The sequence below is a fragment of the Antechinus flavipes genome, chromosome 2 (assembly GCF_016432865.1).
Source record: "Antechinus flavipes isolate AdamAnt ecotype Samford, QLD, Australia chromosome 2, AdamAnt_v2, whole genome shotgun sequence".
Classification (NCBI taxonomy): Eukaryota; Metazoa; Chordata; class Mammalia; order Dasyuromorphia; family Dasyuridae; genus Antechinus; species Antechinus flavipes.
Genome location: NC_067399.1, coordinates 568,434,013 through 568,452,044, shown reverse-complemented (window position 1 = coordinate 568,452,044; position 18,032 = coordinate 568,434,013). Strand labels below are relative to the sequence as shown.

At 33.5% G+C, this 18,032-nt stretch overlaps 1 protein-coding gene across 2 annotated transcripts in view; it reads right to left on the bottom strand.

Moving 5' to 3' along the window:
* Positions 1-18,032, bottom strand: part of ABHD2 (abhydrolase domain containing 2, acylglycerol lipase) — a 125,855-nt gene that overhangs the window by 40,507 nt on the left and 67,316 nt on the right. For both annotated transcript variants that reach the window (XM_051981081.1, XM_051981080.1), the window contains 2 exons: positions 3,563-3,738; positions 1,757-1,924 (listed from right to left, as the gene is read on the bottom strand). In XM_051981081.1, coding sequence (XP_051837041.1) covers positions 1,757-1,924; positions 3,563-3,738 — 344 coding nt within the window. The remainder of the gene's footprint in view (positions 1-1,756; positions 1,925-3,562; positions 3,739-18,032) is intronic.

Sequence of the window (18,032 nt, the reverse complement as noted above, 5' to 3'; positions counted from 1 at the left end):
TGTGCCCCTTCTGTTCTGAGTGGTGTGGCCTTGTGTGGCCCACAGTTTCAGGGCAGGTCGAGTTCAGTCATGTCTTACTCGATTCCCTGGCCATTTGTCATCAGTGGCTAAATTAAAAGTGACTGCTTCCAGGAAGGGTGTGCCAATCTATTCTATCCCTTCACTCATCATCCCAATAACTTTCCAGACCACCATATCCTTCTGTGTCTACTTCTCCTTTATGGGTTGTAACATAAATTTCCATAAGAATATACGTCCTTTGAAGACAGAGGCATATTTGCTTTTGTATTTACATAACCAGAGCTTAGCATAGTATTTGGCACATAGTAAGCACTTTAAAAATCTGTTTTCATTAATTTATTCATTTATGTTTAATCTAAAGAAAAATTCTTTGGACAGAAGGAGAAATGTCAGATATTTAAAAGATTATCAAGAGATGAAGGGGATTAGAGCCTTTTAAACTTGGTCCTAGGAGGCAAAAATAGAAGGGAGACAGGTGAATGTTAGCTCAATCAGTCTTGGGCGAGGAAGGGGAAGGGGATTAGGAAGGAAAACCTAATAATTAATGCTATGGAAAAGTGGAATTGGCAGATTTCTGAGACAGTGAATTATCCCTAGAGTCAGAGATTTAGAACTGAAAAGATAAGGACCTTAAATACTATGAGTCTAACACTCTAATTTCACAGATGAGGAAACAAATGACCAGAAAGATTAAGTGACTCGTTCAGTGTCATAAAGGTATTAAGTAACATTACTGAAATTTGAACTATCTCCTGAGACACCAAGCAGAAAGTGGATAATAGCATCTCTGAGTGCCTGTCCTTTCCTACCTCTCTCCCTCCATCTATATTATTTGGTTTTCATAAGCCTGTTAGGTGGATACTATTAAGTATTCTTATACTTATTTTAAGGAAGGATAAGGAAACAAATAGTCAAAGGATTTTGTGAAGGGATTCCTAAACACATGTAAGTTTGACTAGATGATCTCCAAGGAATCTTTATCTCTGAATTCTTGAGAATCTATGATTCTGTAGTCTTAAAGGTCTTATTTATAGGTTTTGATTTGATCTAATGAAGTTTTAGGGAGCTCAGATCAAATGGAGACATGTTTCATTTCACCTCAAATGAGGTCAGAAACTTCCTAAGTTTGAACAGTTCTCTGCCCAAGGCTGGCAGTTGATAAAATAATCCCTTAGAAATCTTATCCTGGAGCTAAACATCTGGCTTAGGGCAATGACTTTGTTTTGCAATAAGCCATGGATAGTGCCAAACAATTTACAATTTTGGCTTCATTTCAGAGTGGTGACCATTAAAAGTGACGGGAAAACTAAGCTATAGCCATGATGGGAAGGCAGATTTAAAGCTCTCCTTAAGTAGCTACTTACAATGCATTGTCATTTTTCCTGCTCCTCTTCCAAACATTGCAATTTTTTGGCTATGAAAGTCAGAAATGATTAAAGATATACTCCATCTGTTCATCGATAGCATTCCTTCTTAAACCTTGCCCACTTTGTGACCCCTTTTAGCCCAAGAAATTTTTATATGACCTCAGGTATATAAGTCTACAAAATAGGTAAGCAAATCAAACATTTACTGATAATAAATCATAATTTTGCTACCCTCACACTCAGTTGTGAGGTCATGACCCAAAGTTTAAGAGGTTTTGGTCTATAGTATAATTTTGTTACTATAGTGTAAGTTAGTATGGCAAGAACAAGAACCAGACTAGCCATACTTGACATGTTTTTGCCCTTACCATAAGTGAACATTCGCGGAGATGTCAATTCAATATTGGGTAGTGCACCTAGGTGGTTCAGCACAGCACATCGATAGCCATTTTTCTGGGCATAGTCGACAAAGGTTCGGATGTACTGCTTCTCACTATGATTGGCAATTCCAGGGCAAATCACCATTGTGACATCATCTAAAGATTGAAAGAAGAAATCCAAAGACACTAGATCAATGTTGATATGCTAAATGAAAAAACTAAAATCCAATTTTGTCAGGAAATGGAAGGGTTACCCTAGTCCCAATCACCTTTTATCACCTTGCCTGAAAAAGAATTTAATTCCAAATGCCTTAGAAGGAGGAACTCGCCAAATGCTTGTCTATGAATCATAATATTATCTACTTTACTTTGTATAGTGCTTTACAGTTTAAATTTAACATATAATATACATACAAATATGTATGTATGCATATATAAGTATATATACACACATCCATATATACATGTATCTCTTGTGGGATAGGCCAGATAAACAATTTTATTTTCAATCTGCATAGGAGGAAACTAAGGCTCACATAAATAACTTGCCAATGTCACATAGCTTGTAAGTAGTGGAACTGAAATTTCAAATTAGAGCCTCTCTTTCCACTATACTGCTCTGTTTTTCCATATAATAAGTTGTTTACCCTTTCATTATGGTAATGTTGCCATAGTGGACTAATAACAAGGGCTTTTTTTCTTAAATCTGACAAGAATTCTTTCCATAACTTAATAAGAGCTATTTTTGATATCTGAGGGGTCTTTTTTTTGGGTGGGGGAGATAAACTATATACTGACAATATCCTTGAACCATTTTCATCCTTTCCTAAGAAGAAATAGCTTGGAAAAAAAGCATTTTTAAAGGAAAAAAATCATAACCAAATTATTAGTATTACTCATTTTTCCTGCCCCCTCACTGCTGTTTTTTTTGTTGGCAAAGCAGGCTGGCTAAACTAAATTCTATTCTTTAAGCATAAGGTAAAATAAGTTAGGAAGTAAAAATATGCCACAAAGAAAGAAATACTTTCAAATTCCTCACTTAGAGAAATAAACTAACACAATCTCATGCTAGTGAACTTATGGGCAGGCAAAGCAAGCTTCCAAAATGTGGAATCTGAAGCAAATAAGGTAGGTAATTCTGGAGAATTCAAATGACCTCTATCTTGGCACATTTGTTGTCATTTTCCAATTTAAATATTATGAGCATCCATGATAAAGTTTAGAGTATAGGGCAGGCAAATGTCATTTTAAGAGATGAGAGCATATTTCAAGAATCATAAAGGCTGATACCATAATTAGAGGAGATATATGAAAATCAGTGTCTAGAGAGCAGAGCTACTGATTGACCCTAGAAAGAATACTCAAAATATACCACCTTTCCTCTCCCCCCTCCCCCAGTTTTGTCTAGGGCTAATCCTGATCTGAAAAATCTATTTGGTTTACATGCAGTTTTTCTATTTATAGGATCAGAAAAAGGCAAATTGCTCTATATGCACTGAAGTATAATGAGCATATACACACATCAGAATGTAGCCATCCTTATATGTGGTAGTTTTTTTGCCACTACCAAAAGGGCTGACACAAATATTTTTACCATATGATTTTTAATAATTTTAAAGATTCCTCATATAATCCAGGAGATCTGTTCCTCAACTTCTCTACCACAGTGTTTCATAAGAGACTTTTAGTTTGTAATTAAAGACTGCCTTATAGGATGTGCAAAAATATTTTCCCTTGTTCAATAGTTCACTCATTCTAAGTAAGGACACAACCATCCAAACCAGTTTGGCTTACCTCCAATGCAATGTTCAGCCAAAGGTTCAAAAAGGTCAAAAGTTGAAGTAGCTCCATCTGACATGGTGATGAATTTTCGGTGGCCATAAGGATGAGGTGACCTTACCCTTCCCATCTTCCCATATAAAGCAGTCTGGATATGTCCACTTTTCCCCCATATCAAGGGTGGAATATATCTAGGGAGGAAAAAAAATTGAGGGTTACTTTTCCTTACATACCATAAGCTTTCAAAAATCTTTAAGAACACTAACCTTGTAATCTACTTTATAACACTAAAAGAAACTCTGTACACTTAACATAATTATATAAGATAAAGAAATCTTAAGACACACACACACACACACACACACACACACAACACACCATATTGTATTTTAGCTCCAAAGTGGCTTTAGAATCCCTCATTGTTGTCTGTACATATTGCCAATCTGAGTGTTTTAAATAATTCACAAGAGTACAAGACCACATATTTAGAGACTGAAGGGTCCTCAAATGCCATTGAGATTGAGTTTAATCCCCTCATTTTATAGATGAGGAAAGTAAGGCTCAAGGAGATTAATTAATTCATCCAAGATCACACAGGAATTAAGTGGCAGATTTAGGATCTGATCTCCCTTGGGCCTCTGACTCGAGACCCTAATTTCTTTTTACTGTACCACACTATCTCTTGATATTTTTATAAATAACAAATCAAAAAATATAAATATTTCTTTTAGCCAGGCTTTATAGGTAAGTCACTGTATTAACCCTAAATTTCTTGTCTATGTTATAAGTCCAAAGAAGACAATAACTAACAACAAATTCATTAGCTAGGATCCTATTTAGAATTTTATTGCAAAGGATAATAACTAAATTCAAACAAGGCCAGCAACTTAATGCAATTGTCATTAAATGAAAATAGTGAGTTAGGTTCCTAATAGGAAATATAAAAAATATCTTGTTGGATTATATCTTACTGGTGATTGTTAATGAATGTAATAAATGAAGGTACAAACTAATAGATTTGAACTTGTAGCTAATAACAACAAAAATAAAAAGGATAATTGTAATAAATTACTTAGCTTATAGTAGTTTTTCCCTATTAGAGAAATTATGTAAAGTCTGGTTTTTAGGGAGTGATGATCAGATGAGACACTAGGAGCATAGTATAAGAAGCATTTTCAAATATGGTCAATATGTTGAATTGTTTTGCTTGATTGTACTTAAGACTGAGTTAGTGATGGAGATGAAAAATGAAAAAAGGAAGGGAGAAGCTACAAGAAAACATTAAAATATGTAGAAGTAGTAGTTTTTTGGGGGGACACACAAAAACAAGGCAATTTTGTTAATATTGGGTTAAATTTAAATATATTTAAAAACAATTTAAAAACTGTACATGTAAATCTTTTTTGTATTCTGAAATAGTTCTTTTTTGTTGATAATTGTTAAATTCACAATGAAAAAAAATCTTAAAAAATTTGTTCTTTATAGTACTGAATCATAACATTTTTACAGCTAGTATCTTCAGCCTTTATTTCATCCAACTTCTTCATTTTATAGACAGGAAACTAAAGTATGAAGAAGTAACTTGATCAGTCCAGACCATATAGTTAGTGAGGGGCAGTGCTGAAAATGGAATCCATGCTTCTTAACTTCAAATCTGTGTTCTTCCCACTATAAAAGTACAGTTGTCTAATTTGAAGTTATTTGTAATCTATTCATCAAAAATGAGATCTGTTAAGTCATGTCTCTCTCTTCCTTCAAAACCATATTCAAAGTAAACATCTTTAAGCAGCCCTTCTAGTAACCTGACCCTATTCTGTTCACGCCTTTATTCTGGGCCCATTAGTATTTGCAAAAGCTTTAACTAGGAATGGTTGTAGCTGCAACAAGTACCACAAACCAAGCCCAGGGCCAGCTTAGTGAATCATAGGTGTTAGGGAATCCAGGTCAGTTGGGTAGGAGGAAGCACTATCTGTTAGGCTCCTATTTTAATTAATTATTCTTGTTAACTAGATGGTAAGCCTTGTATCTATGATGTTGACAAAGCCCTGATAGCTCTTTACTAGTAAGTGACTCAGATACCTGGCATGCTATTTTCTACCAAATTAATATATACTTCTTCATGTATTGTTTTATGTGTTCTCAAAATGTATTCGTTATATGTATATATTTTATCATCTTCCCATGTCTTAGAAAGAAAATAGGAAAACAGGAACTGTGCAATTTTAAAAGTAATGACACGAAATGATAATAATAATAATTACTGACATTTATAAAGCAGTTTGTGATTTACAAAATATTTTCCTTAAATTCTCCTTTGTGTCTTATAATAGGCCTCTGAAATGGGCAACCTAAATGTAATCAACAGAGTGATTAGCTAGTCCAGTATAATGCAATTCAATTTAATTAATGTTCATTAGGTACCCTAGTAGGCATGCAGTCAAAATTTTTTGAGTTATTCATTCCCTTATTTAATGAACAAAATATTCAAAAAATAAAATTGAACTTGACAAACTGTTAAAACAAATTGGATGCTAAACAAAATATAGAGGTCAATTAGGTCTTTACCCAATAGATTTATAACCAATACCTGGCTTTAATGACAAAATCACAAAACTTGAAGGACTTTGGGAGATAATAGGGTATATCTTGTGTGGGGGTGCTTTTAAAGGGGAACTAGGGGAGTGTCTAAATAATTCTGGAAAATAGTCGTCTATTCTCTTTTAAAAGAATTTCAGGAATGGAGATTTCATAACTGCTCTTGGTAGCTTGTAAGCTATTTACTATTATCACTCTGTAAACTGGCCAATTTTTCTCAATATTAAGAATCCATTTTATCATTAAAGGGAGGCAACACAGTCCAAAGCAAATAGACTTTACTCAGTATGGGGAAATCTGGATTCTAGTCCAAGCTCTGCTACTAATTAGGAATGTTACTTAAGGCAAATTTTTGAACTTAGTCCTTTATTTCTTCTCTGCAATGATAGGGGTAACCTAATGATCTCTAGGGCTAAAATTCTATAATTTTCTTGTGTTAGGGGTTTCCAGGATAACATGGTGTCAAGAAAGAACTTTTAAAATCCCATACATCAGGCAGGACTGCCTAATCACTGTCCCTCAAATACACCAGCTTCCATGCCTTTGGCTTTCATGTCTTTGCTTATTCTATTCAGAATGTCCTTGTTATGTATTTCCATCTGTCTGTCTCTTACTCATTTTCCAAAGCCCAGCTGGAGTTCCAAACCTCTTCTATGAAGCTTAATCATTCTTGCCTCTTACATGTGTAGCATTAAAGTATTTGTATCATTCTTTTGACAGCTAAATATGGGAAATGTTCAAATTTATTATTTCAATCGATAGCACAAAACTATGGTTTTCTCACAGAAACCATAATAATGATAATAATATCAATCAGCATTTACATAGTACTTAAAGATTTATAGAATAATTTAAAAATTATTTTTTTAAATTCTGAATTTAAACATCAAAAAAGGAACACATATAAATAGCAGACTACACAAAGGGATTATATATGAAACTACATCTCCATTTCACACCATTTGCTTTTAAAACATATATAATGCATTTTACATGTTACTTTGAAAACTATCTAGCATGTAATGTTTCCTTCTGAACTTCCTTTTACTTTCCTGTGCATTTTTTTCAAAGTTTCAATGACTCTCTTCTTGCTTGACTTCACTATTTCCTCTTGGGAAGGTGATTGGTGGATTCACATAATGTCTTTGCACCCTCACAGAGTGCCCACTTTAATATTAATTTTGCACTTAGACACACCAAATAGATTCTGAATAAAAATAGTGATTGAGACTTCATAGCATTGGCATTTTGATTTGTGTTTCTGAGGCTGACAGCCAGCATACACACCCTCACTATCAATTCTTTGAGTTCTAATAGGTGGCCAACAATGTTAAGGCAGAAGAAAATAAAATGTTCATAGTCCACAGATTTGCAAAACTATTCCATAAATTTTTTTCAAAAAAAGCTCTTAGTAGGAGGATTTTTTCTGGGTGGCAAAAAACTGGAAACAGAACGAACATTCATGAATTGGGGAATAGCTGAACAAATTGTGGCATATGAATGTAAGAAATGATGTACTCATCAGGAATTCAGAAAGCCAAATTCTGGTTTAACTGAAGCTATCTGAGACAGTCGTTAACAGCACTAATATGTGATCAGCTTATCTATAGTTTAATCTGTCTTCTGCTATGGAATAGTATATGGCCTTGTACATCACTTCTAACTTTTTGTACCAGTTTCCTCATTTACAAAATGGAATAATCATTGTTTTTATTTTATCCAGGAAAAGCCTCTGAATGAATATAAAAAGACTTAATACATGTTTGCTTAATTGAATGGAAGGTAGCACTACCGATTTCCCAGTCAAGATACTAAATACAAGGTAGAATTTAACAATAGTAAAGTTTTTTAAAAATCCATCAAACTGACATTTGATCATAATTCCAAGAATCCTATTACTTATTGCTTTCTCCAAAGTCCCGTATCTTTTACCTCCCAAACCCCACAAAGCACCAGAAAACCTTCAATTAGTGGTGGGCGAGTTTTTTTTGTTTGTTTTCCCCCTCAAAGTATGATCCTTTATATATACAATTGTGGAAATGAAATATACAATGACTCAGAGAAAAGAATGCATATACCCTATGACTCAGCCTGCAAGAACCTTTATTCTGCTCTTAATATTAAGAGCAGAGAATGACTGTCAAGAGTAAAACAAAAATAGTTAATGAAATTTTAAGAAACAAAGTTCAAAAAGGAAAGAGTGAAGGAAACACATTAAAGAAAGTGGAAACCATTCTTTAAAATAATTAGAAAGTTATACTGGATCTAAGAACCAAAGTAAGCAATTCTACCAATCCTAATTGAATCTGAGGCTTCTTCCATAAGTCTATTTGTTAGATTAGGGTGAGGACAAAGAAAAGAAATGTGGCTATGTTCTTATTGTTAACCCTGCCACCCTGTTATAACATGTTATAACATGAGATTCTGTTGTCTCAAAAAGCTTAGCTGTATTTTATCTAATTTATAGGGCCAGTAGTAGGTTTCCAGGTATGGGGCCTCAAGAGAATATAAACATGCAGTTATTAGTAATATTAAAACCATAGAAATGTGAAGGTAAGAAAGTGGATGGGTTTAATATTATTTCTTTATCACTTATTTGCAAAAAAGTCTCATTTGTCTATATTTCTATACAGTGTAAGAGCAAGGTGAATTCTAGAGAGCTGTGCAAAGATGATCTAGAAACAATTACTATTTTTGTTGCTTTCCCTCTTTTTAATACTAGAGCACTCAAATTAAAGGAATGCTCTTTTAAAAATGTTTCCAAAAATAGCTTAATAGAACTACTATAATTAATATAGTTTGAATTGTTGAGTTAAACTCTTTGAATGATAAAGATCATAAAGTAACATGACTAATTAAAAACAATGAATGGTAGAATTTATGTATTATAATAAACATTTTTGATATTTCAAAAAAGCCACCTTGGGATGTCAGTTATTCCAGCAAGATGCCTTTGACTGCAACATTTTTAGATCCTTATCTTTGGAAATGCTTATAGATTCTAAGGCATATTTCTTCTGGGAGGTGATTAAGCTGGGCAATAATTACTTTTATTAAAAAAAATTAAGAGTCACTATAAAGTAATAGTACAGGAATGATTTTCTTTGTTGGCTTACAGAATGGTTCCAAGGCAATTATAGTGGTTCCTAAAACTCTGAGCAAGGATAACATAGCCGGAATAAATGTTTTATTTCAAATAAGTTTATTTTTCCAAGGACAATATTCATTTGGATTCAAAAATTCTGATATCTCATTAAAATATATCTTGTAAATTTATAGTCATTTTTTACTAGGCATAACACCAATCATTATTATTAACTTGGGTGTTTTTTTTGGTTATTATTATTATTTTTTTTTTCTAGCACACAAAAGAAATAATATACTATTACACATACCACAGCTAAGAAAAGAGCTTGGGGGAAATGAGAATAGGAGGATGAATGATGAGAGGAAAAATAGAAACTGCTTTATATTTGTAGGCAAAAAAAGGATCAGAAACTCTGCATTTGTGAAGATTTTCTTCATCTCTCTTATTCTCAACTTCCTCAAAGGCAGAGTTGGACCTTGACACTTGTGTGCTATAAGCAGTGTTTAAAAGTGAGCCCCAATGTGTTTATAGACTACTGAGGCTTTGAATCTTCACTGTAAAACATGATTTAACTTAATACAAAATACCTTCATACTACAGAAAACTGGCAGTAAAATAGATGATTAAAAAACAATTTAAAAAATGGTTCTCTGTATATTCTGCCTTCGGCCTAGTCCATTCTTATTCTGGCTTACCACCCTTCCAATCAGATATAAACTTCTCTTCTTTTGATCTCCTAAAACACTTTGTTCCTTATCACACTTAAATATTCTACCTTATGATTACGAATATCTATTTGAATCTACCATGGTGCAAGCTCCCCAAGAGACTGTTTTATTTCTGCTGATCCATGTATTACATAGTGCCTTAAACATAGTACATGTTTGATTCAAAGGAACACAGTAACAAGATTAAGTAATGAATATTATAAAAATTACATCAGAAGTGAAGTGTCAACAGATCCATTCCCCTGTTTTTAGGCAATCTTAACTATTCCAGATATCCATAAGGTGCTTTGAAGTCCTTGATAATAATAGGCACTCTGACAACAATAGTTTATTATATAGTATAGTAGGTTTTATATAATATAGTAGGTCTTCTGTGAAAAATGAAAGAAGACTGTATGTTTCATTATAAAACTCTGCACGATTTCTCAGACTAGCCAGAGGAAACAGATGCGGCTCCAAATCCTGTTGACCAAAAAAGATTATTTTTTTCTCTATGCTTTTTCTAACTTGTGATAGGACAGGAAAGCTCGACTTGAAGCCAAGATGTTAACATTTTTTAAGAAGCCAGAATAGGTGATTCAAATTCTACTGCCTATTTTAAAAAATTCTATTAGATTATTAAGTTTTTAATAGCTTAATGACTTCTCTCTGGGGAAGAGTCAGGAAGGACAAATGACAATCCAGATTCATGATGATAAAGATGCAATAGAAATACAGTAATAGATCCAAAGACCCTTAGAAAGAACTTTTAAATAAAACCTTAAAAATTAAGTAAAAGACAAAGGGACCAAGGCTTTTGGGTTAAACTTGAAATTCTGACATTAAACCAGGTATCCAAATGGAACCTTTGAAGGTGAAGGTAGAACAGAATATGGGAATGTGGAGCAGAATGGACTTCAGGTAGCTCTTCTAGCAAAAGAATCATCAATGTTCTGCTGTTACTACTAAAAAGGATCAGAGTTTTTTCTGCTTTTTCTTTAAGATAAAAATCATATCCTTCCTTCTTTACATAGTCTTCTTAGGCCAGTGAGTAATTAATAAAGGCTTGCTGATGGACAACTTTGGCTCACAGTGCTCCTTACTTCTCTTAATTTCTATCACATTTGTCTATCCCATTCAATATAAACAGTGGACTAAACTGAGCTACAAACATTCAAACTAAACACTGCACTTTGTGACAGCCCTCATATTGTATTGAATGGTCTCTCTCTCTTTTTTTTTTTTTCAATCTTTTCTCCTATTTTTATCTTCTCAACTGGATCGTTAGTTTCTTGAAGGCAGTAAGCAATCTATTTTTTTTTAATTCCCCCACTGTACTTTGCAAAAAGTCCAATAATATTTATATAGCTAGTCAACTAGGCCTTGCTCTCAGGACTGCAACCTTTCTCATTTACTTCTCTTCACTACTTCTACTCCTTGTCTCACTAGGAAAAAAGAAAATGCTTTTTACTACCATGTTAAAAATACACTGATAAAGCATTTTAAAATTATAAAAATCCAGTCTTCAAATGATACAGCTTATATCTCATTAGATAAGTTTTAGAAAACAGGATGAGATGATAATTTTTCATTCCCTGGATTAACCTGTAGCCACAGATTCTTAAGGTTATTCAGTTGTTGACTTTTGGGTCTATCCCTCTGTTCAAGCCTGATGACTTAAAAAATATTAAAACCTTGCATTTCAAATTTTTCCCCTCTCCCCTAGACAGCAAGCAATCTAATATAGGTTAAACATAAAACATAATTTCCATAGTCATCATGCTGTGCAAGAAAAATCAGATCAAAAGGGGAAAAAAAAGTGAGAAAGTAAAAAAAGGAAACAAATAACAACCAAAAAAAGACGAAAACTATGCTTTGATCCACATTCAGTCTCCAAAGTTCTTTTTCTGGATTCTTTTTCTCTAGCTCTACCTCAGTGTGTCTATTTCATCCTAGAATTTATTCTGTCCCTCTTTATTAAATCCTAAGATAATGTATTATATTTTATCCAGGTTCTTTATATTTGAAGAGATTTTCTTCATTAGGTGCTTTCAAATCTTTTCTTAGATGATTTGCATCTGGTTAGTTAATGAGGTATGCTACTGATATGCACTGCAGAGCTGCAGATCACCCTTTTCTATCGTCTAACTAATTCTTTCTATTATCTATCATCTATTTCTATAGCTGTCTATTTCTCTTTATTCCTGCCTTCTTTCCCCACCCTTCAAGTGCTGGTCACTAAACCAGTAGGAGGCAACATATTTTGGGACCTCAATAGCATCTTGAAAACCCCCCTCCTCACACCCCTCCCCACCACACACTGACATTGTGATTGTTCTTATACCTCTTATACATACATGTTCTTATACATACATTCTGTTCCATAGTATTCTTATGAATATGAATATGTGTAAGGGAGGGGAGTCGAGAGGAAATAAAGGATTCTAAGGTATCTTTGATATCTAAAACAGAATCTAAAATGCCAACCTGTTCAACTATTGTTGTTGTTTTTTCTTTGTTATGCTCTGAGTTCTGAAATTGTGGGATTTTGCACTACTGTAGTTTTCTACTACAACAGCACACCTATCAGAATTTTGGTCAACTATGTCTTGGCTTTCAAGTTCTCTATACTTTCTATCTGAATTTTAAAGTTGGAAAGAGTTAACATTTATATAGTATGCTTCTCAAAACATTCTTATGTAATATTAATATTATTCCCATTTTGCAGATGAGGAAACTGAAGAGTAGATAAAATTAGTTATTTGAAGCCAAGTTTCTCTTGCTTCTTAATTTTAGTCCCTTTTCTGTTTCATTCTCTTTATGCTGTTATACCTTACAATTTATTTAGTCCAACTTTGTCATCATATTAAGAGATGAAGAATCTGAGGTCTAAAGAGGATGGAGACCCAAAGTCACAGAACTAATTAGTGGTAGAACTGGGACAAGAACTCAGGTCTCTAGGCCCCCACCCACAACTATTTCTAACATGCTGTACTGGGAGTCATTCTAAACATTTTTCCTTCTTGACAACTATGAAAGGAGGCAAAGTATCAGGACTGATAGGGACCTGAAAGATCATGAAGTCTGTTATTTGACAAATGATGAAAACTAAGCAGTAAAGTGCCTTGCCTCGGGTTACATCTTGAGTTAGGTACAGAACCTAGCTTAAGACTAGTTAAATCCATCATTTAAAAATCTTGGAAGTGATATTTTCAGATTAGAAACTCTGAAATATTGACTCTCAGGGTGTATTAATCATAGTCTCTTACTAATATATGGTCACAGTATTGCTAAAAGAAAAACACAAAATAATAAAAATTAAGAGACTGAATGAGGAGTAAGAACTTCACAGGTTTACCATCAGATAAATCTATCATCTAATTCTTTAAAAAAGCTTTCTATTTTTCTTTATCCTTAGCTTTATTGGATTAAAGAACAGTTTAAGCAGATCTTATTTTTTATATAAATCACATTTTCAAGTGTCAGGGTTTTTTTTCCTCCCAGCTATAAAATAGGAGAGTAACAGTTATTATTTCACAGGAATAAGAATTATATTACATAGGTACTTTGCCCTAGATTCTTTAGAAGTAGCTAGGGTCTCACTGAAATCTCTCTCAAGAAAACATAAGAAATGCAATCAATACTGGCTTATATACAATTCAGTATTTTGTCTCTGATGGTGATACAGAGGAATATTCTGTTCCTGAGAGCGTAGCTGTGCTCCACGATCTTAGCCTAAAGAGATTAGGTATTTATCCTGACTATTCCTAACTTCTTTTTAATAACCTGTTAAGAAATTTCTCCTCTCACCTATGTATTAATATCCTTTTGAAGCAGTACCTGATTATATAAATACCTTATATTAGTATAATATTTTGTGATTTTTCAGAGTACTTTTACATATATTCACATATATTATATATTGTGAGGCCTCACAATAATACCATAAAGTGGATAAGACACTATTATTTTCCTCATTTGAAAACTGGAATATGGAGGTGCAGGGGAATGGTCACAATAGTTAAGTGACTTGGTATAGATTCAGAAATCTAATCCAAATCTGCTGGTACTAAATTTAATGCTCTTTCATAGTATATATCATTAAATATATTGAGGAAAACATGCAGCTGTTTTCATTTCAGAAATTAATAGTATCAATAAAAATTTTTATTTTTAAAAATCAAGACTATCCAATAATAATGGAAATTTTAATGGATTTTAGATCTGCTGGTACAATCTGGGGCTTTAAAAAAGCTTCAGAGACCAGTAATTATCTATATTTTTTCATAAGAGTGAGATCTTCAGGAGATGGAGAGCTTATTTACTATTTGCTGGCTACCAACCAAAGATATTTCAGTAACTTAGCCTTTGAAACTATTACAAATATTGACTTAATGATGTCCTGAGCTCAAATGGAGAATAAAGAAGAAATAAATAATCCGTAAGTGGTGTGTGTGTGTGTGTGAGAAAGATTTGTGCTTTCAGAAGTCATCAATGCAATAATCACAGCAAATGGTAACATTACAAAAGAAACCTTTAATCCTTTTTATTTCTGCCCCACCCAAAGTATATTCAGATTCTAATTGTCTTAAAGAGGAAATATGACTAAGACCTAAATATAGAAAATGTTTAAAAAGAGTGATGAATAACTACTTAAAACCCAGTGGCACAGAGCATAGAAAAAAATTACCTCAGATCCTCATAATTTGAGAAATAACCCACAGCATATCTTTAGCCAGCTACCTGGAATAGCTTAAAACCTTTAAACCCAGAATTCATTTGTTTGATCTTTAAAAGAAAAAAAAAAGGCATTTGGTGACATAGAAATAATTTTTCTACAGGATCTGTGGTTTTTAAAATTTCATCCTAGCACACTAATTATTTTAGTGCTTTCACTAGACAAATAATACTTGTGAACCTAACAGTCGACTAAAAGCCAGGAAACCCTGAATGTATTCCTAATTTGACTTATGAACAGGAAGAAGTCAGAATTCATTTGCTTTTTCTGTCCTTAGTCTCCCTTTTATGAAAACATTTTACTGATAGAACACTAACAAATAGGTGAGATCGGGGAGTGGACAGGATGGATGCTTCAGGTCCTACTGAGATAATTACTCTCCCCAAAAAAGATTCTTCTCAAGAACTCCAGTGCTTTGCCATGGAGCTGCAATGCCTCCTTTTCCTGAAAGAGTTCGTTCTTAAAACTTGGCAAACAACCTATTTTCTTGGCCATAGTACTTAAATGTTGTAAAAAAATGTTGCTAAAAGCAAGCCGAATGTGTATGGGTCAAGCAGTTAATGTGAAGTGAGTCAGGAGAAATGGTTTTCATTTGCAACACTACTTTTTCAGGGAAATAGTCTAACATAAAGGGACTTGGTTGCTTTAACAAGGACTTGCATTGATCAGAGGCAAAATTTTCAGTCCTATAAGAAACATGGGATTTATTTTTAGTCTCCTGATAGGACCTGGAATGGCTGAACAAAGAGATAAGGTCACAAGATTTAGAGTCAGAAGGGACCTTAAAGGTAGTCTAAAAACTTTCATTTTATAGATGGAGAAATTGAGGCACCAAAAAGTTAAGCGATTTGTCTGTGGTTATATATGGTAAGTGGCAAAGATAGAATTCAAATCTAATTATTCTCTTTCTACTACATTTTGCCAGGGAATTTAGCAGACCAAAAAGGTTTATAGAAAGAAAAGCCAACTAGACACTGGGATTCAAAAACCTTTATGCTTAGAATTCATGTCTCTTCTGTCCCTTCTCTCATATTTCTCTCAATCATTACAAATCCATACCTGGCATTGTGAGTCTTCTTCCAAGAAAATAAATTAGAAGATAGGGACTATCCGCAACAAATATTATCAATATAATGACAGGCTACGAGTTTGCTTCTGTAGTGTTGAAATGTGGTCAATTCTGTTCTATTAAATTATAATATTAGAGTCTCTATACCAATCTCATGATCACAACCAGATGGTTTTAACCTGTATTAGAAAGCTATTAAGTCTTTCTTTTCAGAGTCTGGGAATAACCTATATTGGGGCTTACTCTTACCATTCAATATGACTTTAGTTACTTCCTCAAAAGTCCTCTTCCCAGAGGCTGACTTTAGTTCCAAATTATTGATTTTATAAAAAGTGCAATTTCAGTATTGCAGGCAGCTCCAGGTAGTTCTAGGTAATAGTAATGGAAGAAGAAGAGGGAATTTCAAGTGATTTCCAAATCTTACTTCAGCCCTGTGGTATAGTACCCATGCTTACGATGGATTGTACATTGAGGCAAAGAAAAGACTGAAACCTCTAGATTTAATACACTGATATAAAAAGAGAAGTATAATTTGTGACTGCTTCTTTTTAGAAGGTTGCTTTGCACTTCATATTCTATACAGCTCATCACATAGACTCTAGAGGTAAGGAAATTGTTGATAAGAAAATGATGGATTTCTTATGCAATTACATTTAGAATTAAATATTTTAGGCCCATTGTCATAATACAAGCAAAGTGATTCTCAGAATGTCTATTAACCAGAATAATCAGAGCTCTTCTTTAAAAACAGCATTTTTGTTCACTGAATGCACTGATATTTCCACAGCTATGACACATCACATTGTCATTGCTCTTGCTAGATGCTGTACTAAGGCCCTTCTGTTCTTGAATTATAAGATTATGCATGGGAAAATTCCACCACAGAGAATTTCTCTTTTTGACTAAAGACAAAAGTTGACCAAGGAAACTAAATGAAATCTTCCTTGCCTAATGTAATTTGGGGCTTGAAATATAAGCCATTGGGCAAAACCTTGATTCATACACAGGGTCTATTTTGTTTTTAACTGTACATGGTTTAAACTACAAATGTTTAAAAACAGCAAAACAGTCACATGGTTCAATTCACAAACGTAACTATAGCTAAATTAAAATGTTATTACAAAACAGAGAAACCATAATTCTATTACATTAAAGGTAAGGAAAGAAACTTGCTATTACTATTATCTGAGCAACTGTTGACTAGGTTTAATTAGGTCACCCAAGATTTAACAGTAGAAAGTGATTTAGTTAAATCTCTGAGATCAGCATATCAAAACCTAAATTCAGTAAAGCCTCATCATATAGAACTTCAGTATTTCAGGGTCTCAATTTTAGTGTCTGTCAATTCATTTGCCTATGGGTTGTATAATATGTATTACTGTATGTGTGTGTGTGTGTGTGTGTGGGTGTATACACATGCATACACATTTAACACACACAAACACATAAAACATGTCTACACATCTACTTACAATACTAAATAAGGTTATATAGAAGGAGAATAGGATGAGTTTGGTTGGACCACAGAGTTGATGCAGGAAAGTATATGAAATAAGGCTGGAAAGGCAGAGTCAAGCACAGCCAGATTATGAAAGATATTGGATTCTTGACTAAGGCAATTCGGATATAGTGAGAAGGAGGATGTTAGACTTGGAGTGTTATAATAGTGTATATGTTTGGTAAATTAACAAATTAAAAAAAACATTCAGTGTACATACTACACGAGATCTCACTGATGTGGGTGCTATTTACCAATGTAGCTCACATGATGACTCCTCCTTGGGTTCCTACCTGTATCATTCCATAAGCTCACCACTGGAGGCCCATTTGTATGGTAAGAACCTTCCTAGCCTTTTCATGATCTTAAAGGATACATATCAATGGAGTGTGTGGCTTATTCAGTGGTGATCCTTCATTCTTAGCATGTTTCTTTGATGACATCCTTTGTATCACTTCTCTTTGGTAATAAATTCTTTACTTGTGATGTGTTGTGGCCTGAATGTCAACGTCCACCATATACACTTCTTTGTTGTCCTTTGGGTAACCTCTGAGATGACGTTTTACAGTTATAAATCATGGAACACAACAATCTTCAAAGCATGAACATATACACAAACACACATACATATATACCATATACATAAATGAGTCATTAAACTAAGGACCTACTATGTGCTAGTCACTGTGCTAAGTCCTGTAGATACAAAGAATGGTAAAAAGATAATCTCTGCTCTTAAGGTACACACAATCTACAAGGATAAAACTGTAAGTGATAAATAGTAAGAAGG